This window comes from Strix uralensis, chromosome 3, assembly GCF_047716275.1.
Source record: "Strix uralensis isolate ZFMK-TIS-50842 chromosome 3, bStrUra1, whole genome shotgun sequence".
Lineage (NCBI taxonomy): Eukaryota > Metazoa > Chordata > Aves > Strigiformes > Strigidae > Strix > Strix uralensis.
In genome coordinates, this window is record NC_133974.1 from 117,716,368 (window position 1) to 117,740,272 (window position 23,905).

The 23,905-nt window shown below is 45.2% G+C and overlaps 1 protein-coding gene across 2 annotated transcripts in view; it reads right to left on the bottom strand.

The window, feature by feature from the left end:
• Positions 1-23,905, bottom strand: part of LOC141941421 (phosphofurin acidic cluster sorting protein 1-like) — a 73,230-nt gene extending 49,325 nt beyond the window's left edge. Inside the window, exon 1 of one of the 2 annotated variants that reach the window (XM_074864139.1) lies at positions 23,730-23,905. In XM_074864139.1, the coding sequence (XP_074720240.1) occupies positions 23,730-23,905 (176 nt within the window). The remainder of the gene's footprint in view (positions 1-23,729) is intronic. The other variant, XM_074864142.1, reaches the window with a different exon arrangement.

The window sequence follows — 23,905 nt, forward strand, 5'->3', positions numbered from 1 at the left end:
AAAGCTAAGTCAAAAGTTACTTTAAGTGAACTGTGTGGCTTGGATGGTATAAAGGGAACAACTACTGGAGTGACCATGTACCACAAAATGGTCAGACATGCATGTCTGTTTGGCAACCATCTAGTCTCAGAAAAATATCTATATGATAAGAAAGCACCATTTACCAGCACATTTAAAACATGCAAGGGGTTGAGATGATCTGGAACAAGTAAGGTAGCTGAGGGTAGGGACGCTGAGATCAACTTCCTGATGAAGATCAACCTGCCACTATTATGTTGAGGCTACTGAATCCTCAGAAGCTGCAGAAAGACTTTGCAATGTCTGTGACCACATTTGGCTCTATCACCTTCATCTGCTAGGTATACGGGATAAAATAACCCTGTGCATCCCAGCAGGCATCACACCCAGTTGATTAGCCAAGGCCACTCCATGAGTTCTGCATCTTCCAGCCCCCGACATGCATCACTGAGACGTGTGATGGGAACCAAAGGGTCAGGTCCAAACACTTCAAGGCTTCCAGCCTCCCTACACCACCAAAAGGAGCTGATACTTCTGCTGTCCACAGTCCCGCACCTTCAATTCTAAACTGTTATGATCATGACCCAAGTGCCAAAGCCAAAACATAAACAACTTTCTGTCTTGGAACTCAAAGCAGCATTTCACTAAGGTTCACTTAGGTTTTTTTTCCACAATTGCTGTTAAACTTCACAGAAATGAAAGAAAACTACATGCTTTATACTTGAATCAAGATTCATAAAAAGATATCAGTTATGCAGAACCTGTTGGACTGAAAAATAAAAACTGGAACAGTTTCTAATGAACACTGCATCTTTAGCTTGCACTGAACATTAAATATACAGTAGTGCTGGGCACCTCACAAGAAACATGAAAACAACACTATTATGCTGGGATGGGTGGCCAGATCCCTAAAGGAAGACAAGAAAATTTCAATCCAGATATGCATATAATACCCTCAATGCCTAATAAGGATGTGTTTAAAATCTGATTTAAAAGAAACAAAAGATACTCTTATTTCTCTCCAACCCTTAATTTCCCTATATTACAGCTATGCCTACCCTTTAATTAATCAGCTTCTTATCTGTTAGAAAACATCCACATAAAATGGGAAGTTTCATTTTCTCCCTGGTGATTCACATTGTCACGCTCAAAGTGATATCCACCCAAGGCCTTATGAGCATCCTCATGAGAAGGCGTCGGAGCTTCAGAAGAAAATTTGTGAGTATATGGAGCCAAGAGTGCTGCACACTGAACTCACAGGAGTGAAGGGAACAGTTCTGCACATGCTGCAAGTTCTAGGGAGAAGCATCAGGTCCTAAACCTTGAGAGCTTTAAAAAGTCTGCCTTCAAGGGCTTAGCTCAAGGCCCTATTTGAACTACATTCTACTCAAACTTCAGAAAAACGAGCTCCCTTGCAGCAAGCACTGTTTTAAGACCCGTATGTCTGCTTAAGTTACCAATATTTTTTCACCTAAAATGAAAACAGCACAAGTTTTCAAATTACTTCCTAAGAGTTTGATTTAAATTGTGGCTTAGCTCACTCTGACCTAAATGCATTAGGCCCGGGAGACAACAGAACCCTTTGACTACGGCAGGAGTAATCAAGCAAAGGCAGCAGGGAGGTTGCAGAGAGGCAGCAGCTCTCACTCACCTGCCCAGCTGGAGGGAGGGAAGGCAGGCACGGCACTGCAGGTCTATAATGCTATCTGGGAAGATGGTGTTCTCTGTCCCTACTTCAGAGGCTGCTTTGCTTGTCCAGCAGGCAAACTGCCCCAAGGCCCAGCCCCCACTCCCCCTCTCACAAGGGGGATGAATAGTGAAGCTAATTGGGAAGCCAGGAACTGGGCTATGCAGGTTACCACAGCAACTCCACAAATCCATGTCACTGGAGACCACCATACTCAGAAAATTCAGACAGCAAAGCCCTTCCAGCACCTGGATGACAGCCAGTTATCCTGCTTTCTGGCAACAGGATTGCAAGACTAAGATCAACCCAGCTCAGTCTTATGAATGGAAGATCGCCAAGAGACACCAGAGCAGCTGAGACATCCGGCACAAGCTTGGTGTCCAGCAAAGCCAGGCTGGGAAGGTACCATAAGGCAGATCCTTGAACCGCCACCACGATTGATTCCCCAAGTTTTTCCATTTGAGGGAGCAACACATGGAGGATCTTTGAAGACTACACACATAGGTTTCAGAGCAGCATGCATGTTGTGTGCAACACAGACAGCTTGTTCTCTGATAAAAAGTAGCCTGAGCTGCTTCAGCACAACAGGCAATAAAAACAAAAACTAGACCTACTGGAGTGAGTAGAACCACTCAGAACCACTTTATAAGGGCTGACAATAATTCAGAGCACAGCAGTCTTCCAGCATTTTCCAAAATCCCAGAAATAAAACTGGGCATTTTCCCTTCCTTCTTGTTTATATCATCTCTCGAAGCTTGAACTTAAGTACCTGATATTAAACACCTGGCTTAAGCCTCAGTCAGACAACACTGCAATCCCTCTGGCTCACAGTATTAGTAGGCTTAACGCAATTGCTCCTGTCAGTCCCTCTGACTGCTGGTAACTGCCAAGTAGAAAGTACAAATTATTCCAGCAATTCTAGAGATAACCTGAAACATGAGACTCATCTACCATTTGCATTTCTGTCAGCACTGCTTTTGCTTCCCTCTGCAATATCCCAATCTGACAGCAAGTCCAGTCTCACTCTTGGTGATGCTGTGGGATGCAAAAATTCTGCAACTGAACACTTGCAAAACATAATAAACCCCAGATGTGTACACATTTCATTGCCAGAGGAAACGTAGGATATATACCCTAACTCTTCTTGCAAGAAAAGAGATTTAACCCAACAGCGTGAACACCTATGAAATATAAAGAAAAAATGCAGAAGATACAGGTGACAACCAGGCTCTAGGACAGAGATAAGGCACATGACTCTGAAAAGCCATCAGTTACAGCCACCTCTGCATCCAGGTTTGGTAGCTACATAAAGTACATGTTACCTGCCCCTGACTCTCCATGAACAAGCTCTGGGTGCACACCCTGTGTATGAACCAGCACGCCATCTCTCCAGAGCAATGCTGCTTACTCCTCAAAAAGCAGGCTGGGACAGTCTCCACAAGCTAGTTTTGTTTGAGCACACTCCACAAAGAATAGCTGCTCCCAGGCACTAAAGCACCGGGGTTCGGACTCAGGGTGGATTTCCCCCCTGGAAAAAGAAAGGCTTAAAGGAAAGGCTCCTCAGAACAAAGAACTGTGGGAGTTATTTGTTAGCTGTTTCTGGCAGTTTTTTCTTGATTTTGCACTGCTTTTGATAAAGCTCGTATCTGAGCACTATTGATAATCTGTCCAGCACACACCTCTGACTGAGAGCTGCACTCCTGATTAAACTGTTTCTAGCATAAGATTTCAAAGCCCTGTTAATATGCCTGCCACTCACTTGCTGAATGATGTTTGCTTGCAACCCCATGGCAATTTGGGCTTAAAACACCACTGTGCCCAGGAAATTCTGTAACAGCTTCAAACATAATGACAAAGGGTAAATTCTTACACATGCACACACTGCTGCAATCTCCTTGGGAATCCCTATGCTTCAGTCCAACTCTGCTATGCTTTGGTGGTTTTGGAGGAGCCTTTCTTCCAGTTAGAGACATATTTCCATGTCTTCGGAGAATTTTATGCAAGGAGTCACCCAGAGAAGGTGCCGGGGAAGAGGACATTTGATGACATACCCATTAGAACTGTCACTCAGTGAGAAATACCTTACTCTACCCAGTTATCCTCCAAATCACCGTTAACTGAAGCCAGCCCAAAACAATTTATCCACATTAATCAAAGGAATAAAAAGACATTTGTGAAGAAATAAAAAGGAAGGTGTTTTCCTTATACAGCCACACCCCCCCACACACAAAACAGTGCAGCTTTGTTTTGTGGACCTTGTGCTGCAGGTTGTGCCCATTAGAGAGCAGGCAACTGGCAGCATCTAGTAGGTAGATATCTGGAGTAGCATGTTACTGCTCATAGCTACCTTCCCCCACAATGCCCCCAGGGGTCCAGACAGTTCATTTCCAGGCTCATTTTCAGGCCCTTGTAAGAGACGTTCACAGAAATCAAGTATCACCCCAGTTCTTTGGAAACACCGACATCCCTTTCAGAGGGTACAGGCAGAGAAGCTGATGAACCAGCCAGCAGTCACCACCATCAGAAGCCAGTGCCTTGTCTCCACTCCCTGCGATTCCCCACCACCACCGTGTGTCTGAGCACATGATAAACTGACTCAACTTGCTAATCCAGCAAAGAATGAACCTAAAAAATAATGAGTTGTTTCCTTCCAGGCCAGCACTGAGCTGGCTTGCCACATAGTCAGCATGTGCTGGAACTAGTGCCAGAGAATGGGGGACAGTCCCAAGCTGCAAGGCCAGGACTGCCAATTCATGCCATCCAAGGTGTCATGCCGAGTGTAGGTACAGTGGGTTTGGAATTTGACCTGAGAAAGGAATAAAGCTCTCCCACCTTCTTTTGAGACAACTCAATGCATGAGTCACCAACTAAACATATCACCCAGCAACCCAGCAGAAAGGCATGCAACTCAGTGAGGCTTCCAGTTAAGGTGAGACAATCGCAATTAGCCACTTTAGGGTGCCTCTCACCTTTCTCTCCCTCAGCATACCATAGTGCTAATACAGCTTCATCAAGACAGTATTGTTGGCTTTATTCGAGTACTTCTATTTCACCTATTTTGTCCTGTGCCGAGTCCTGCAATCTGCTACACAGATTTCTATTGACAACACTGACTGTGCTGTGATGAGAGCTCACACAATAACTTTGGGTCATGTGTCCCAGCTACTTGCATTGCAGAAGATGAAACATGCCAAACACCACATATTCTTTGGGAATAAAAAAAAAAAAAAAAAAAAAAGATATTTGAGAAGGTATTTACTAGAAAACCATGTCAGGATCTAACATGTCACCTCCTAAGACTCAGCCTGTAAGACTTCCCAGTGTGGGTTTTTTCCATATTTTTTAAGATTAGGAGGGACATTAGTCTTAAAGGTCTGTCTGGCCTGATCTCCTGTGGAGCATACACAAACACCATATTTGCTCAGGCAAACAGAAGGTGGCAACACACCAAAAACCCACAGAAAAATGGTCCATCAGTGAGTAACAAAATAACTTGTGCTGATGTCAAGCCATCTCTGAAACTTATTGCCCCTTTTGTGAGGTGCATCAAGAGAATAAAAGGCTACACAGCTGAAAAAGTGTCTCCCCATCAGATATTAGACACAGCTCCTTTCAACAGACAAAGCAGCAGCCTGATTCCAGGAGTAACTCCTCCAGCAACACAGTGTCCAATATTCATTCACAGGAGCTGAATTTAACATTTGCAAAGTTGAAACTCAACAACTTTAAAGTCATTGTTGCATTAAACAGCACCAAAATCTTTACACTTAGAAGCAAAGTTACAGCTTGTTGAAGAGCTCCAATTCCCATCCTGAACAGCTCTGTCTGGATCCAGAGATGGCTCCTCAAGTTGTTCCCTAGAAATCGTCTCATTTCCAAAAAACAAAGTACAAACATCAGTAGGAGAAAGCTTCCCTTCCCCACCATACACTCCTGGCCTGCAAGTCTCTGACTTATAGACAGGGAGCTACAAGATGTCCTTCAGAAATGGGGACAATTACCTTCACCCATCCTCACAGCAGGGCACAATCTCAAGCACCCAGAGTGCAGCATACCATGACCTGTCTGTTCTGCTGCATCTCAAGCAGGTAGCAGAGCTTAACTGCACACAAACATCTGCACAAGCTGCCCACAGCCAGTTCCCATGTCAAGTACTCAGCTGGTTGGTCATCTGGTGGGCTTTACCTTCTCTTCCCTGGCATGGGCCCCACCGCTGTGCTACCTGGAGCCACAGACTTAGTACTGCGTTACCTGCTGCAAGGTTTGGAAGCACCCATTTCCAGTTACAGTGTGAGGCTTTTAGGTTGTCCTGTATGGAGTCAGGAGTTGAACTCGATGATCCTCATGGATCCCTTCCAGCAAAGGAGATTCTATGATATTTGAACTGCAAATGCCTCTTCTATCTTAACACACTCCCCTAACACCTGAAGCATGTGAACCAACAATCCTACAAAGGGCATCAGAGCAGCCGTAGGATTTGCTTCACACCACAGTCAGCCAAACTTTCAGGCAACTTCCAAAAGAGCTGCAGACAGCTTTTCTTTTCTTCATTTGCCCAGGAAGAAGCAACTGAGAGAAAATGGTAGAGCCCTGCTTGAGAAAATCTTTATTTTTTTCTTCATTAAAAAATAAAATTTATAATTACCCAGTCCCCTGGTCTGTCTAAAAGCAGAGCAACCAATGGAGATCAATATCTCTAATAGATATTTCACATAGAGTTTGCATGCCCCTCCCCATCTCTTCTGGAAAAAAGAAGCGAGGGAAGGGTGTCAGGTGCACTTGAAGAGAGGTTTCTCCTCAGGAAGGAGTAGAGGCAAGAGGTGTTCATCCCTAGCAGCACCACTGCTAGGGTTGGTATTTCTCCTCTCACCCATAAAGTAACAAACTTCCTTAGAAAAGACTGGAAAGCAGGCAGATTGTCTCCTCTTTACCAAAAACATGCTGACTAATCCCACCCAGGTCCATACAAGAGAAAATGAAAGTCAGCTACCATGGATGAAGAAACCAAAAACATAGTATCCTTCCAGCAGCCATGTTTCAGAGTGAGTTTTCATTAAACTCTCTTTTGCTCTCCAGCAGAGCTGCTGCTAGCTCTAGGGAATCCCACCAGGGAATGTTCTTCTATGAAGGAGCAGCTTCTCAGTGTCCCTGCCACATTACTCCATTCTCCTTTGGGTTGGTGAGAAAACTATCTCAGAAGAGAGAAAACATCTCCTACTAGCTTATCCCCTGCTAGGAATGTCAGCTGCTGAAAGTTAGTGCTGGATTTGCACTTAAATTCATACTAACCAGGCACCCCAAACACCAGTTTCAGGCAGGCTTTTCCTTCTGCACTCTCAGGGCGCAACAGTGTATTTCAAACACTGCAGTCATAGCACTTGTGCTTGCTGTAATTCTCATGTGTTACTAAACTACTCACACTACAGGTGATTTAGCAAGGAAGAGACTGGAAGTCTGCCAACAGCCATTGAGAAACAGCTTGAAATGCATCCCAGAGGACAGGGGAAAAAAATCAACTCAACCACACACCTCATAGCTCAGCTTTCTCAGATCTGCAATAAAGTGCGTGCCTGAAGAACAACTAACACTCAACACATTTGTTACACTCTGGAGCTGTGGTCTCAGGAGCTGTCTGCAGTCAGGAGCAGGATTTTATATCCAGTTTTGTAACTGGATGTAGCCCAGTAATTCACAGTATAGAGACAAATCTGATTTTAAAACATATGCTTTAGGAGCATCTCACCCATTTCTTCTAGAAGCTGCAGCCACCAAGAAACACACAGCTTGTCCTGATGGAAAATTCCTTATTTTATGAGACCCCTTCCTTCAGAGCAGAATCTGCATACACCTTCAAAATCAGATCTTTACTCTTAAGGAAATTAAAGCTGCCTTGTTATTCAGAGGATGACAGTCCCCAAAAGCATAACATTATCAGGCAAAGTAAAAAGAAACCAAAGCCTGCCTTAAGAATCACAAAGCTTTAAAGTAAACCTCCTACTATCAATGCAACAGAAAGCACATGCCAAATTCTGCAAGGGTGGGGAAGAAAGATGGGCAAGACCCTGTGGGTCCAGGGCAACTCTAAACACTTTTGTTCTCAGGTGTGTCCACTTGGAAGAGCAAGATTTTTTCCTAGTCCCGAATGTCTCAAGGCCTTCCATTAGAGAAGGAAAAAAAAAAAAAAAAATCATATTTGGGGGGTACATGTTGTGGACCTGCATACATACTGTAAGAGAGCTTATGAGGTTCACTCCCCAAAACACAGCAGGTGTAAGTCAGAGGAAAGGCAGCATTCAGCTTAGGTGAATTCACTCTGTTTGTCCTTCATTGCGGCAATTCAATGTTAGTGAAAGCATGTGGTGAAACTCAGCACAAGCAATAAATTCTGTTTCAGGCTGTAAATCTTAAGACAGCATGTCAAAACCAAAGTTGGGAGATCTAAGATTGGCAATGGGTGCATATTCGCAGCTTTAAGTGCAACATAGTGCAATACTGAAAAGCTCTTTTGAATCACTCATACACAACCTCCTACAAATTCCCAAGCCTGAAAATCTCTCTGCTACCCTGTTTCACTGGCCTGGTCATTTTACTACCAGATCACGAGCAGTTGCCACCCCACATCATCTGTCATTAGCAGACCTACTCAACAAACTGTTAAGGAGCTGCTTCTCCTCCCAAACACTGCAGGCTGTCCACGCACAAGAAGAAGGTCACTAGGCATTAAACAGAATCCTTCCCTCAAAACTCCTTTTATCTAATCCTAAACATTAAGGCTTATTCCTTCAAAATATTTGTATCATAGCTGAAATATGGGAAATCTCAAGGTAGTACAAAACCTGAAAATATGAAGGTAAGAAAATCAGCAAGTGGAAAGCATGGCTGGCTCTCACCCAACCTCACCTGTCCTTTATATAATCTGCATGTTGTAGGAAACAGCGAAAAGCTTGAGAGCTGTGGGAACCAGAGAGATCCTATGGAAACACCACAGGCTTGTGTTCCTACTGTGCTTCAGTGCTACAGTTGCAAAATAACTTGGGTTCAGTAGGACAGAACACAAACTCTCCTAAATTTTTGCCCCCTCTCCCTACACCTTCACCAGAGACATAGAATCATAGAATGGTTGGGGTTGGAAGGGACCTTCAAGATCACCTAGTTCCAACCCCCCTGCCATGGGCAGGAACACCTTCCACTAGACCAGGCTGCTCAAAGCCCCATCCAGCCTGGCCTTGAACACTTCCAGGGAGGGGGCAGCCACAGCTTCTCTGGGCAACCTGTGCCAGTGTCTCACCACCCTCACAGTAAAGAATTTCTTCCTCATATCTAATCTAAATCTGCGCTCTCTCAGTTTAAAACCGTTACCCCTTGTCCTATCCCTACAATCCCTGATAAAAAGTCCCTCCCCATCTTTCCTGTAGCCCCCTTTAAGTACTGGAAGGCCACTATAAGGTCTCCCCGGAGCCTTCTCTTCTCCAGACTGAACAACGCCAACTCCCTCAGTCTGTCCTCAGAAGGGAGGTGCTCCAGCCCCTGACCATCTTTGTGGCCTCCTCTGGACCTGCTCAAGCAGGTCTGTGTCCTTCTTATGTTTGGGGCCCCAGAGATGGACATAGCACTGCACGTGGGGTCTCACAAGAGCAGAGTAGAGGGGAAAAATCCTCTCCCTCGACCTGCTGGCCACACTTCTCTTGATGCAGCCCAGGATACGGTTGGCTTTCAGGGCTGCGAGCGCACAGTACTGGCTCATAGTCAGTTTTCCATCCAATATCCCCAAGTCCTTCTCTGCAGGGCTGCTCACAATCCACTCATTGCCCAGCCTGTATTTGTGCTTGGGATTGCCCCAACCCATGTGTAGGACCTTGCACTTGACCTTGTTGAACTTCATGAGGTTTGCATGGGCTCACCTCTCAAGCCTGTCCAGGTCCCTCTGGATGGATCCCTTCCCTCCAGCGTGTTGACCACACCACACAGCTTGGTGTCATCGACAAACTTGCTGAGGGTGTGCTCAATTTCACTGTCCATGTCACCAACAAAGATGTTAAACATCACCAATCCCAACACCTACCCTTGAGGAATGCCACTCATCACCACTCCCCACTTGGACACTGAGCTGTTGACCACAACTGTTTGACCGTGATTATCCAGCCAATTCCTTATCCACTGAGTGGTCCATCCGTCAGGTACGATTTGCCTTTAGTGAAGCCATGCTAGCTGTCACCAATCTCCTCCTTATTTCCCATGTGACCTAGTAAAGTTTCCAGAAGGATCCACTCCATGATCTTGTCGGGCACAGAGGTGAGATTAACTGGCCTGTAGTTCCCCAGGTCCTCTTTATTTACCTTTTTAAAAATGGGCATTATGTTTCCTCTTTTACAGTCAGCAGGAACTTCACCAGACTGCCACAACTTCTCAAATATGATGGGTAGCGGCTTAGACACTTCATCTGCCAGTTCCCTCAGGACCTGCAGATGCATCTCATCAGGTCCCATGGATGAACTTCAGGTTCCTTAGATGGTCTTGAACCTGTTCTTCTCCAGCAGCGGGCAGTTCTCCCTTCTCCCAGTCCCTGCCTTTGCCTTCTGCATCATGGACAGTGTGACTGGAGCCCTTGCCAGTGAAGACTGAGGCAAAAAAGTTGTTGAATACCTCTGCCTTCTCCATATCCCAGGTGACCAAGCCTCCCTTTTCCTTCTGGAGAGGGCCCACATTTTCCCTAGTCTTCCTTTTATCACCGATGTACCTGTAAAAGCTTTTCTTCTTGTCCTTGACATCCCTGGCCAGATTTCATTCTATCAGGGCTTTGGCCTTCCTAACCTGATCCCTGGCTACCTGGACAGTTTCTCTGTACTCCTCCCAGGCTACCTGTCCTTGCTTCCACACTCTGCAGGCTTCCTTTTTATGCTTGAGCTTGTCCAGGAGCTCCTTGTTCATCCGTGCAGGCCTCCTGGTGGTCTTACCTGACTTCCTCTTTGTCAGGATGCATTGCTCCTGACATGGCCAGTACCAGCTAGTGACTTGTTTGCTTTAAACAGAATTATAGCTTTTTCAAAAGGCTGAGCACCTCTGTCCCAGGAGAAGGGGGATGATGCACAACAGGCAGAGCACAGTGCAGGTGTGATGTCATGGATAAGCATGCTGGTGGAGCCAAGCATTCTGCACAGACATGTGCTTCAAAGGTAGCATTTCAAATACTCTCCATCACTACCTCTCATCACCAGGTATCATTCAGAAGCAGCAACGGTTACTTGCAACTCCATGAACATCCTACAGGTATGGAAGCTAGCACACAGAGCTGGCACTCCGAAAAGAGTCCACAGGTACAGAGAGAAGCAGGAAGGACTAACAGTCATGTTACCACAGCTCAAATTCAAAGGTCTTTTGCAGTGCATGCATTTCCAAAGTGTCCTTGACACTTGGTGGTAACTTGTCACCGAGGTCCATTTTTTGTCTTTCAGATAGAGGGGGGCGCACACACGTTTCAGTTACATGCCCAAAGAGCAATAGATGCTCTATAGAACATACACCACTTGTTTTGTGGGAAGAAAATATTTGCAATTGCAAAATAAGGGAAGAAGTTGTTCATATCAGATATCAATTCACCTGCATTGTTGACAACTCAGGGATCCTTCTTGAGGTCTGTCAGCAGCAAATGTTTGTTCTGGATAACAGGAAATTAATTCTGAAGCCTCACATGCTTTACTTATATCATCAAATATAACTAGTGCTGGCAAAACCACACATAACTACACTTTTCATAACCTCTTTCAGGGTGCTGTGCTGTCGGGTATCACAAGGAAGATGCCCTGTAGAACTGTCTCTACCTGGACAGCTGAGGCTGGGAAGAGATCTAGACTGAACACTTCTAACCTCAACAGAAAGTTTGTTTGGCTTGAAATCACATCTACTCTGAAGAGACCATGGAGCTTCTCTCACACAAAGCTACCCTGGATTTTAAACCTTGATCTACTTAGTTTTGCCTTCTTCCCAAAGAGATTTCTGACATCCTGCACATCTCACAGCCAGCTCTCCTTGAAAAGCCATTTACTCTCAGAGTATTAGAAAAAAAATAGGTTGTAATTAAGCAGAGTTATTAATTTTTTGTCACTTGAGACCCGAAACCTATTCATATTCATGTCAACAGGAGTGTTTGCTACTACAATCAGGACTGGACACAAGTGCCTCATCATTTTTCAGAAAAGAGTACAAGATCTTCTGGGTGCAAATAACTAGCTGCTCTGCCTTCTGCTCACAGCAGTGTTTACCTGGGGTGTTGACCACTTCTGCTGTTCTATCACCAACCATTTTTGCTTTTCTGCATCTCATCCAAAGAACACCATTCCTGGCACAGGCACAAGCTACCACAGTCTATGGCCCAGATTCTTACATATCACACAGCTCTGCTAGCTACTCAGAGGAGAAATAACCATGGCTGCAGTGGCAGAAGTGGTCTTTGGAACATGCTTTTCAAGATTCCTCTTCTCAAGAGGAAGGAACTACCAGGATCTGCTAAAAGCTTCAAACTTTCCCCAAAAGACACTTAGATCTATGAAGGAAGTGTCCAGGTCACTTAAAAAGAGAGGCAGGAGAACCCAGTGGCAGCCAGGCAGTCACTCCTTACCTGGACAGATAGACAAGACTCAAATTTTGGGGCCAACAGTTCTCACGCTCCTTGGACAAAGTCCAAGTGGTCAGTGTGAAGCCTCATCACAGTTTCTTCAGGTAATGGTCAAGGCACAGAGAGGTTCAGTGATTTCCTTCACAGACACCACATCCCTGCCTGCAAGGGTATGAAACCAAGGCTTCTCTGTTCTAATTGGGGTCCAACAGCATCAGGATTAAATGATGGCAGTAACTGGATTGCTTACTGTAGTCACAAACAATAATAAGATTAAGAGATTTCCTTTTCCTCCTCTTGGCTAGGCTCTGAGTAGGCAGAAGTTATAAGGCAGGGGAGTGGCTGTTAAACCTTTCCTCCTCCAGTTGCTTAAGAGGGGTGTTTAGAGTTGTTAGTTTTGCCTCTTACTCATAGCTGACACTTCTCACCTCACTGGTTTAAAGGCATATTTAACTGTGTCTGTAGGGAGCAAGTGCACCTTGCTGCACAAACAATGAATGAAACAGGCTCCTTGAAACCATTCTCCCATCACTCTGCATCCTTAACATTAAATACCCACACAGATGCATCACTGGAAAGATCACTGCTCAAATTTTTCTTAAACTACTGCTACTAGTCATGAAACAGCTTAGCCTGAAAATGCACCATTCTCTCCCACCCCCTTTCCCACATTTATATTAGCTCTTTCCAGGCTGCCTTCTGTCCTTTCACCCCCTCCCCCCACCCCCACCCCCCCCCAACTCTCAGTATCACCCATCTGGAAAAAGAGCAAACCTTGGGGATGGTTGAGAGTTACCTGTGCAACACACCCAGGCACACCAGCCTGCAAACAGGGGGGTGGAAGAGAGCCAAGTTCTCCATCACAGGGAATAGGACCTCCAACCTCCCTCTAACCCATGATTTCTATGAGACATGGTTCTTTGAGACAGTTGCCCTTGATAAGCCAGGACAAAATTGGGTGGATAGATCATTCAAGAGAGTTGGACAGACATTGTGTACTTTCTTAGTAGTTGCCTGTGTGAAGCTACAACTCATTTGCTGTGTTATTCACAATACCCAAACATTTGGGGAGGGGAAAAAAGAAAAGAGGAAAATTAATTGAGGCCAAACCATACCAAACAACTGCTGCCCCACCATGTGCACAGGAGAGTTGCAGTGATATAACCACATCCTCCAGGCTCTGCTACAGCGAGACTTCACTGCTTTTACAGAAGGAAGCAATTTAGAGTTAAGATCTGGTTCCAGGCAGAGAGGCAAGCTTTAATCCGTCTCTGCCACTTTTTAACTGTTGGATGAATCACTTCACCTCTACTTCCCCCTCACCCTTGTCTATCCAAAGCATGGAGTAAAACCCCCACAGAATAGGCAGCATTTCATTATAGCACATCATGCGGCATCTACCACAACAGGACATGAGACTCTGCCATAGCCTCCTGGCGCCTCCTGTCACACAAGTTGATTTCCAGATAATAAGCACATTGTCAGGAAGCATCTCCTGAGGAAGCATTAGGATCTGCCTAGACAGCCTGTCCCAGCATGCACAGCATGCTACTCAGTCACACAGCCATTAGCCTCTCTCATGCTCCACTGCAAGCTATGCAGATATTAATTGCCCGTCTTTCCTCAGCACAAAGAGCCCTTAAAACCTCAGCAGAAAGTCCAAAAAATCCCAACCGATTTCCACATACTGCTCTCAAAACCTTCCTCCAGACTACACCAGTTCCCATGGTCCTCTGAGCCTGTTCAGGGGATTCCCAGCTGGCAGCATCCAGATTAGACAGCAAGGAAAACTCTGCTAGTGATCTGGCTCTTGGATGGTTTCTCTCCAGTTGAGCAGCCTTACGCTTCCTAGCTCAACACTCCAGTCCTTGGAAGCCAGGGAAGAATCCCCCAGCTGTTTCCTCTAGCTTCAGCTTTGTCTTTCCAGCTCAGGGAAATACATCAGCGTGTACGGATAGTCTTATAAGGCTCTATTTTTCCTAAGAAGGACAAATTCCTTCCTTGTTGAAGGACACTGGCTTTGGGAGCAACCCTGCCACACCTCAGGATGACTTTTGCTTTACAATACAACTCCACAGTCGCCCTAGCGCACGCCAAGGGAATAGCAACACTGCAGCATGGAAACAGGCGGGTGGGAACAAAGTGGGGAGAACAGGAACATGAGTCATAGCTATGGCTTCAGGCAGGGAAAGGGTTATTTGAACTAGAAGAGCAAGCAACTTCAGATCCTGGATCTGAATCTAAGCCTCACTTCAGTGTCCAAACCGCAAGGTCATCTTTCTGCTCTATTTTCAAACAAGTTACATGTTTAACAAAAAGCATGTGACCAAATCCATTGCTGCTGTGTAACAGCCTCCCTAGAAACGTTAGAAAGAGCTTACTAAACAATCCACAGGTCAGTGGTAAGGCTACATGCTGCAGCAAACTTTTTTTTTAAAAAGTTATAGGCAACAGAAGGGGTACATCACTTGGGAAACATCCCATCTTTAACTGATCATTGCTTTACTTAAGATCACTGTGTTTGAACTTCCAGCTGTTCACTTGGGCTCTCCCCAAAAGCAAGCTCAGGGCAGACAGAAAAAACATGGAAGTCTGCAGCAGCACATTGATCTTCTCTCATTTTACCCATGCTGAAATTAGGCATTAGCATTAGTATGGCTAATGTCACAGAACTTTTTTCACAAACGTAACAGATTTTGAACTTTTCTGTCTACATATGCAGCCGAATTGCTGCACCAGCTGTTCCCAAATCCAAGGCTGCTTTAACAAAAATGCTGCACTGCCAGCCTATCCGAGAGCACGGCAAGGTGCAAATGCACCACACCTCCATGGAGCTACAGCACTAGCAGTCTGCCATGATACCTGTTGCTAAACAGCTCACTCACTGTGTCTGGAGGCTAAAATAAAATGTGTTAATGAATTAACCACCACAAAGCAGTGAGTGATTACAAAAACACCACTTGCAGCCTTGTCTACAGGAGGACAAGAACAAGCACTTAAGACACAGTGACAAGTACCTTTCAACCAAGTTTGAAAGTGCTAATGGGATGCAGGACAGGTTACATTCTAACACACATCAGCTGGCAGAGCTTGCTCCGGTACACCTCCAAGTTCGCTGGAGATGTGCCAATGCAGACAAACTGGGAAAAGCAGTGAAATGAGGTCAAGGTCAGTTCACTGATGGACACCAACTTCCTCTAGTTCTCTGCTGCAGGCATTTGTTCAAGTGCCAGTAGACATCTGTCTGGCAAACCCTGCTACAATGACTTAGAACACAGGGCATCCTGCATCGTCCAGACTGTCCTGGTAGAGATCTCCATGCAGGCTGACAAAAAGGGGACATGTGCCATACAGCAGCTTCTGTAATACATAGTCCAGCAACTTTCTTACTGATGATGAACACAGAGTTACGGTTGTGTTACAGTTTGCTACTTCTGAAGTAGCAAACCCACCAAACATCCCATCTGCTTCCTTTGCTGTTACCTTGAGCAGGCAAGCACCTTAGATCTGACTACATGCAGGCTCAGGAACATGGTACCATGGTAAGATATATCTAGGAAGAGAGCACAGGGGAGGGACTGAAGTGATACGATAGCCATGATACAGGCCTGTGGGAGAGATAGTGTCAGACCAGCATAGAGATCCATTTTGGAGGCTTCTTCATAACTGTAAGAAAAAAATTTTACATTTTTTAAAAAAAAAAAAAAAGTTTAATTCTAGAGTTGCACAGTTAAGATTCTTCACTCAAAAGAATGATTCTCACCAAAACTGGTAAATTTCTGCGTAGGCTTTTCATCCACTTGCAACACAAGCTGTTAATAACCAGAGCCTGTACAATGCAGTTCTCCGCTCAGATCCTTGTGGGTGGAGCAGGTCCCCGAAATCAGGGTGACTTCTCCATACGTCCACAAATCAGCACTGAAACAGACAAACTTATCCCCAAATAAGTATCAACATTTCATCAATACACAGGTGCGATGAACAAACTGTAAATGCAGAGTAATGGGAATGTTGTCCTTTTGTCCGACTGGAGATCAAGGAACATAATAAGCAGAGAAAAAGCTTGAAAAGTCAAGGGAATTGACAAACATCAAGGAAAAAAAATGAGTAAATTATTCATATACACAGTATGCTGTGAAATCCAAAAGGACATCCTAAGCCTGCTTCTGACAAAGGAGCACACAGGGAAGGAAGGAATACTTGGAGCAAGCAGCCTCAAACATAAGGTATAAGAGGACTGAGACAAATGTCAACTTATGGGACTGTATTTCAGGGATGCACATACAAGAAAATTCAGAATGTGTAGCAAAAGAAAAAAGTTGATATTCATTAACAGTGAAAAAATCTAAAAGCCATTAAAAAACAACCCAAGCACATCAAGAACATAGTCCAGCTGAAAAATACAAGCCATACAAGAACAAGATGTGGCTATTGCAGCTTCACAAGGAATAGACTCTCAACTCTGAGAAGAAAAAAAAAAAAAAAAGAGCAAATTACTTGAAAAGAGAAAAATTAAAATTCAGAACTGAAGATTACCCAATTACAGGTGTGCAGGGCAAGACAGAAGCAAGGAAAAAATGTGAGAACAGTGACAAGATTATCAGCAGGTGTGTGTGCAGGATTTGAGGGAAAGGAACAATGAGAAGAAAGTGGATGTATTAATAAGGTAGAAAATGAATGGACTATGAGAAGATAGCTGAAGGAACACAGGGGAAAATGCAAGGGAGCTCTTCTGAAAATATACAAATAATGTAAATCTAAAAAAACCCGATCTAAATAATACAGACTCAGAGACACTACTTGAACTGTTTCTGAAAATCAGACAGCAGAAGAATCAATGAGAGGCTCTGGATGAACGTATCTTCTCCCCTGGTAGAGAAAATGTATCAAAGAACAGGAACAGAGTAGCAGAACCCGTTAGAAAGGAGTTACTCTTATTCTAATCCTGCTACCATTGTAACAGCACAACAGCTAATTGTTAGAGTTTTTCAGTTTTGGGAAATGGAACCAAAGACATGAGTTCTGCCATCATTCCAAACTGCCTATACTGATGAGAATTTAGCTATCATATGCACAGAGATAAAATACACAGCTGGGCATGGAACCTGGACATATTTTACCCAGGAGATGGTCCCACGTGCACTGGCTTTGGCTCTCATGCTACTTAAGATATGCTTGCACTGCAGAATAAGAAGCATGATAAGAAGGATTTACAGTGGAAGTGTAAAAACCATCATGAGTAGGAAAATAAGGAGGATCTAGAAAAACTAGAATAGCAGCCAAAATACAACAGGAGTTTTTATTTACTAAACAGAACCCCTCACTGGGTTAGACCACAGGAGACAGGAGAAATAGAAAGAGCATTAGATGACAGTGGGCAGTAAATTATAACAGAGATGGCATTGCAACAGGCCTGCAGAAAAATCCAGTGTAATTTTGGGCTGTGTGCACAGAGGCTGAATCACACTGCAGAGCAGGGAGTGGTCTCTGTAACCACAGTTGCAGTGTGCTAAGGTACGTGAAATACTGCATCTCTCCTTCGGGTCCACTGCAATGAGTATACTGAAGTATCCAAACAAAGCCTCATTTATCTAAAAGACTTCTAACTACAAGAGCAATATCACTTAAGCTGTCTGCTTCCCCGGAGACAGAGACAGGTTCCTGCTGCCACATCCCACACAGAGGAGTAAGACACTCTCACTTCTTGTTTCCCAAAACAGTATCCACCAGCTTTGGTGTAGTTAAAAAAACACAAACCAAAACAAAGCAGAAGTACAGCTTCCCCATCAGCTGGGATGCTGAAAGCTTGGACCAGATGAAAACACAAGGTATTTGGAAAATAGCTTTGCCCAGATGCTCATCTGGCATGCCATAAAACATAGTGTGTTTCTCACCTCTGGCTCTTTTATGGAAATAACTTCTCTGATGTTGACTGGAGACATGGGTTTCAATCTAGAATCATTCCACGTTACAAACATTTACACAAAAGCATCAGCACAGATTTCATTGAAGAATGGATCTGCTACAGGAACCCCGTAATGTATTGGTGCTCAGCAATTTATTCTTTTGACAGGATAAAGGTCAGGGGATCTCCATCCCAGAGGAGGGTGCACTATATGCATCCTACATGGCTGTCAGTAATCAATCACAAGTAACCGAATACTCCAGATGAAGCAGAATGAGCACTTACAGCGTATTAGCACAGTAAGAACAATGCAACATTTTTGATAAGCCATCAGACAACTGAGCTAACCCAGCCTAGCTAATGAATGAAACACTGGAGAGCGAGGTTAGGAAGCAGCGTGGCAGGTACTTCAAATAAAATTAAGCCTTCAGGAAAGTTACTATTAATATTCTGAAAGGAGTACACACCCCATCAATCATACTAGCAGGGGACACTCGTCCCAAGTTCCACTAATGAGCAGGAAGAAGGAATAACAGACACCAACTCAATTATCGTACGCTCAGAAGGGAAACATAACACTGCCAGAGGAGAAATCCTAAATGTGCTCCTCTGCGACAGACAAGCCACAGAGAGTGACAGATAGTGGACAACACATCAGACATATTATGTTGCAGGCTTGTAGCCAAGCCCACAATATTAAGAATAATAAGCAATCTGATGGCTGTTTAGAACATTTTGTGTTCTATATAGGACTAAAAGGAAATCATCATTCAAACATGGTAAATATCACCAGTTATGAGAGACTGTTTCCTTACAAGAAACTGTGGCCTCTCCCAAGCACTCCCTGTCTGGAGCTACTCCAGTTTGTCACAGCATCATAGTATCTTTTGAGGGAAGGGTCTAGAATCATTTAACATTCCCAGAGGTGCAACTGTGTAGCTTACTCAAACAGAGCAGATTTTGCTGAGGTTGGAAGTTTACCATGAAAATGCCTGATTTACCCAGGAAACCACTCAAGAACATCTCAGGCACATAAATACACGTTATTCCAGCTGGAATAAGTGTTTCTTAAAGGAACACCCAGTGCAGAGGCTCTTCATCACCAAATCAGCTTCAGAAAAAGAAACTCTTGGGGGTTGTAGAAAAGACAAGCAATACTCCTTGCAGACAGAAAACAGACCCCTGAGTCCACAGCTGACAGAGCAGCCTGCTTCACGGGGCTGTGAGATGCTGCCAACCCAGTTGAATGCAGCTGTGCCAGAGGAGAGCACATTCCTCCATACTGTACGGACACGTACTGCTCACTGCAAGGCTTTCCTGACTGCAGGCAAAGCAAAGCATGCAACCAGTTGCACAAATGAAGTCTTACCCTACTCTTCATGAGGTGTCAGGTAATAGATATTGTTTGCCCAAATAGGACAACAGGGTTGCAGAGACAAGAACATTCACCTCAGAGCACTTCAGGGGATCACCACAGCTGGCACTGATGGGATACTTCTAGTTGTACTTGCAATAACTGCTCTCGTTGCAAGAATACGTTCATTAGGCTCTAACTTTCCGAAACACACATTTGGAAGTTTTAATGATAGCGAATTCAGAGCATCTTCTGAAACATAATGTCCTGAAGGTGCACATACACAGTCTCACAAAGTGAGGCCAAACCACATGTATTTCCCTAAGTCAGTGCTATCAGAAGCAGGAGACACTGTGTTCGAGCATGCTGTGTGGGTGGCAGCAAGACTTGGAATGTTTTTAAGCTCATGCATTGTACCAAGATACGAGGTACTCTGGATGAAATGCATTATATTTGACTTCTTGCAGCTCCATTCACAGCATAATTCATACAGGTAGAATCTGCCTTTGCAATCTGAGCTCAACAATACTGACGTATTAGCCAAAATACAACTTGTATCTCTCACCTCTAACTAGAAATGTGATGACTTATCACTGAAACAACATCCATGTAACACTGAACACAACAGCTGTGTCATGGAAAAAGAGTTAGAGTGAACACAATCACACAATCTTATCTTGTTCCCTAATTAAGAACTTGCATTTATGGGCTCTCAGATATTAAAGGGAAAAAAAGGAAGAGCAGTCCTATTAACAGAGGTTGAAAAATACCACTGCTTGGAAAGAACAAGACCCCAAGCATGTTTGTAAAGTCCTTTCACATGTTTTTTTCCAAATGTACTGCCTGATCAGCATACAAAAGAATGAAAACACAGTAAGACATTACCTTGATGCAGACAGACGTTTTACTTTGGCAAAGCTCTAGTTCACTTCTTGCAGTCTCCATCAGTGAAAACGTGCTACAACCCTTAAGGGTATTTATATATACAACCTTTATTTGCATGGTATCACAATAAAGACACTTTCTCCCACCTCAGAACACCGCTATGAAGACTTTTACCAAGGTAGCTATGAGTGGAGGTTAAGGTTGATTGATTGACTATTTTAGCAAAAGCATGCTTCACACCCTGCAGCATGAATCAGCCAGGATTGCTTTCCTTCTAAGGCATCGCAATGGGAAGCCAATAATCCCTATCCCAGTGGGTAGCCTAACTGAAGATGCAAAGAGCATTTTGCTTGGTTTCCCATTGTTTACTTCCTTCTGCCTCTCTGCATAATAGTCCACCACCCAGAAAAATCAGCTCTGCCTCCCCCGAGAGCCACCTGAGCCAAAGGCAGCTGGGTCTAGGCTATGCTTACTCAGTTCATAGGAAGGGTATTAAGAGTTCACAGATCTCTCTCAACTTGGCCCTGAAAAGAGGTAAACCCCAGCAGGAGGGATGATACATCCATTCTGAGAGCAAGGCAACTTCCAAAACTAAACGTGGACTTGGTTCAGTGGCTCATTCCTGATTCTGCAGGAAAGATTTCCATTATGGGCAACAGTTCATCTTAGAACACCAAGATCCTCCTACAAGGCATCAGAAGTCTTACAGTCATACTACTGAACTGTTCAGTACATCGGGGCTTACACTTCATGGTGTTTATTTTTACTGGCCCAGACTGACTGTGAAATCCTGAAGGCCTTGATACAACCTCTCAACTGTCCTGCACTAACAGCCAAATACAGAACAACCCACAAAGGTTGATCTAGCCAAGTTCCGCTCCTGCAGCAGCCAGAGCTGCATTTGCAGAAAATGAAACACCTAAGAAAGAGCACAGGGACAGCAGAGACTTAGACACAGAGTCTAGAAAAAGAAAGCACATTCTATTGCATTAAAATCAGTGCAAAGTTGTTCTTTCCCTAGATATGCATAGGGCTGGAAGAATTGAGGCTGCACATGCGTAAGAGACAGAGAGGCCCAAGGGAGAAGGATTATTGCCCTTGAATGGATATTATTTTGCCACCACTACCACCCCCAAAGCACAATAACACCAGACACCACCTGTGCTGGGCACTAGAACAGGACAGCAAAGTTTCCACCTCAACGAACATAATGTCAAGACTAAAACATCATACCGGTCAATCAGTAGAGGAAGAACTTGGGCAAGCAATAAGTAAGCACAGCACACAGATACACAATTAACCCAGCTCAGATCTGGGGCTTGATCTCCCTTTAGTTTCAGCAAACACACATACCTGCCTGATAGGGTCCCACCTGTGACCTGCTCACTCAGGAAAGCTTGGGCTATGTGAAGACTAGAAAACACAGAAGCAGCAGTCCCACACTGGTCACTGTGGCCTGACAGGACTTCTCCAGACACCTGCTGACTCTACAGGCATAGCAGCACACCATATTAGAGCCATGGCCTCTGAAGGAAGAATCAGATTCCATCAGCTTCTTCCCATCCTAACAAATGTTGCATCTGAAGACATTCCAGAGATGAAATTTCAGATTAATTTTACAGAAGTTTTCTCCAAGCTGGTGTGTCAGATGGCTGCCCCCCATGGCTATCAACACACAAAGAAGCTTGTGCATTAGAACAGCCATGTACACAATGCTAATGGAAACTGTCCTTGTGAAAAGGCACAGGATTCAGCGGGCCAAAGAGCAGTTCTTCAAATGACTTTCAAACTGATGGCCCACCATTTCTGCTCACCCACTGGCACCTCGCCACCCATGTAACCCACTTCTGAACTTGGTCTCACTATTCCCAGTCATTCTGTCCTCAGTTTGCCCAAAGCCATTCCTCCTCTCTCTAGCTCTTGCAGCATTTCCATCTGTGAAGACTACGTACATACACATGCTTCACCATCACTAAGTTCTGGGCTCTGTACATGTAATTTCTATTCTTTCTGCAGGAAGTCAATCTGGTAATTCTGTCCTGCTTTCCAAATTCCATTTTGGGAGTAATTTACCCACAAACATACAATACCTCAAGTCACTTTAAAGCTATAGAATGATCACTGCTTCCTGCTCCACACAACAGCCTCAGCATGTGTTGTCAAAAGGTGCGCTGCCTTTTCACAGACACATGTTGCAAACTCCTTCCCATTTGCTGCCTGCTCAGCCCAGGATCTCCCTGGGCACTGCAATCACACACAGGCTTTCTCCACTAGCTCAGAGTATTTCAGAACATTTCTACTCCTACCCATCTGGCCACTCGATCACCAAAATTCTCCCTACAAACACATAAACCTTCTGCAGCCCTTTCACAAAGGCTTGTTTTCTCCTGCTCTACAGGATCAATTATTTTTCTCCTCTTGGATTTTACACCTCTAGTTTTTGTGCAGTACTTGAATACATCACTTGCAGACAACACACCACAGCCCAGAGATACATGGATCCAGAGTGACTTCCTGAATCTGTCCCTTAACTCTCATGCAAAGACCTCCTGATCAATGTCTGGTAGGATGAGTGGGGCAAAAGAAATGTAGCTTATTCACACATCCAGGACCTCCTGGCTCCAAGACAGGTCTTTGCATTCTTCCCATAAGCACATCTAGCCTGGACATACCCTTAACCATAAAGTCAGCAATGATATTTACACCATTCAGCTTGTCTTCCAGCTCTGCCAGAGATACAACTGTGAGTTCAGGCGGCAGCACAATGAAACCTTTTTGCTGTTGCCTACGTTCTGGAGTGCAGGTGACACAAGTAACCCCACGGGCCCATGGATACCTGGTGGCCACTACCTGGCTTCAGGGGACCCGCTGTAAGGCCATCGTTCACCTCAGGGGCAGAGAAGCAGCCTTCAGAAGCAGCATGGCCGCGATCATATACTCCACTCCATGGCCATCAAGACAGACACCAGCCAGAGGCCGCAACATGGAGTAAACGCAGCCATGGTCCGGTGCTGGCACAACCAGCCCCGCCGGTCCCCGGTGCTGCCGCTGCTCAGCCCAGCCGTCACCAAGGGAGCGCGGCCCCAGGCCCGGCTCGGCGGGGCAGGGATGCTACAGGGGCCGCCGATCGCGGAGGCGCGGGGGGGCCGGCCGGGGACCACCTCCCCCCCGCCCGTGCCATACCCGGCCCCGACCGGCCCAGGGCTCACCAAGACCCTCGCAGCGGAGCGGGGCGGTCCCCGGCGAGGCCCCAGGCGGCGCGGCTCACCTGGGCACGCAGCTCGGCGCCGAACGGTCGATCTCCCACGTCGCGAAGAGGTTCATGGGCACCGGGACCGGCCCGGGGCCGGCTACCGCCATCGCCGCCGCCGCCGCCACGCCGGCCACCGCCGGGGGCCCCGCGGCGGGGCCCGAGCCCAACGCGCCGGCCGCCGCCGCCGCCAT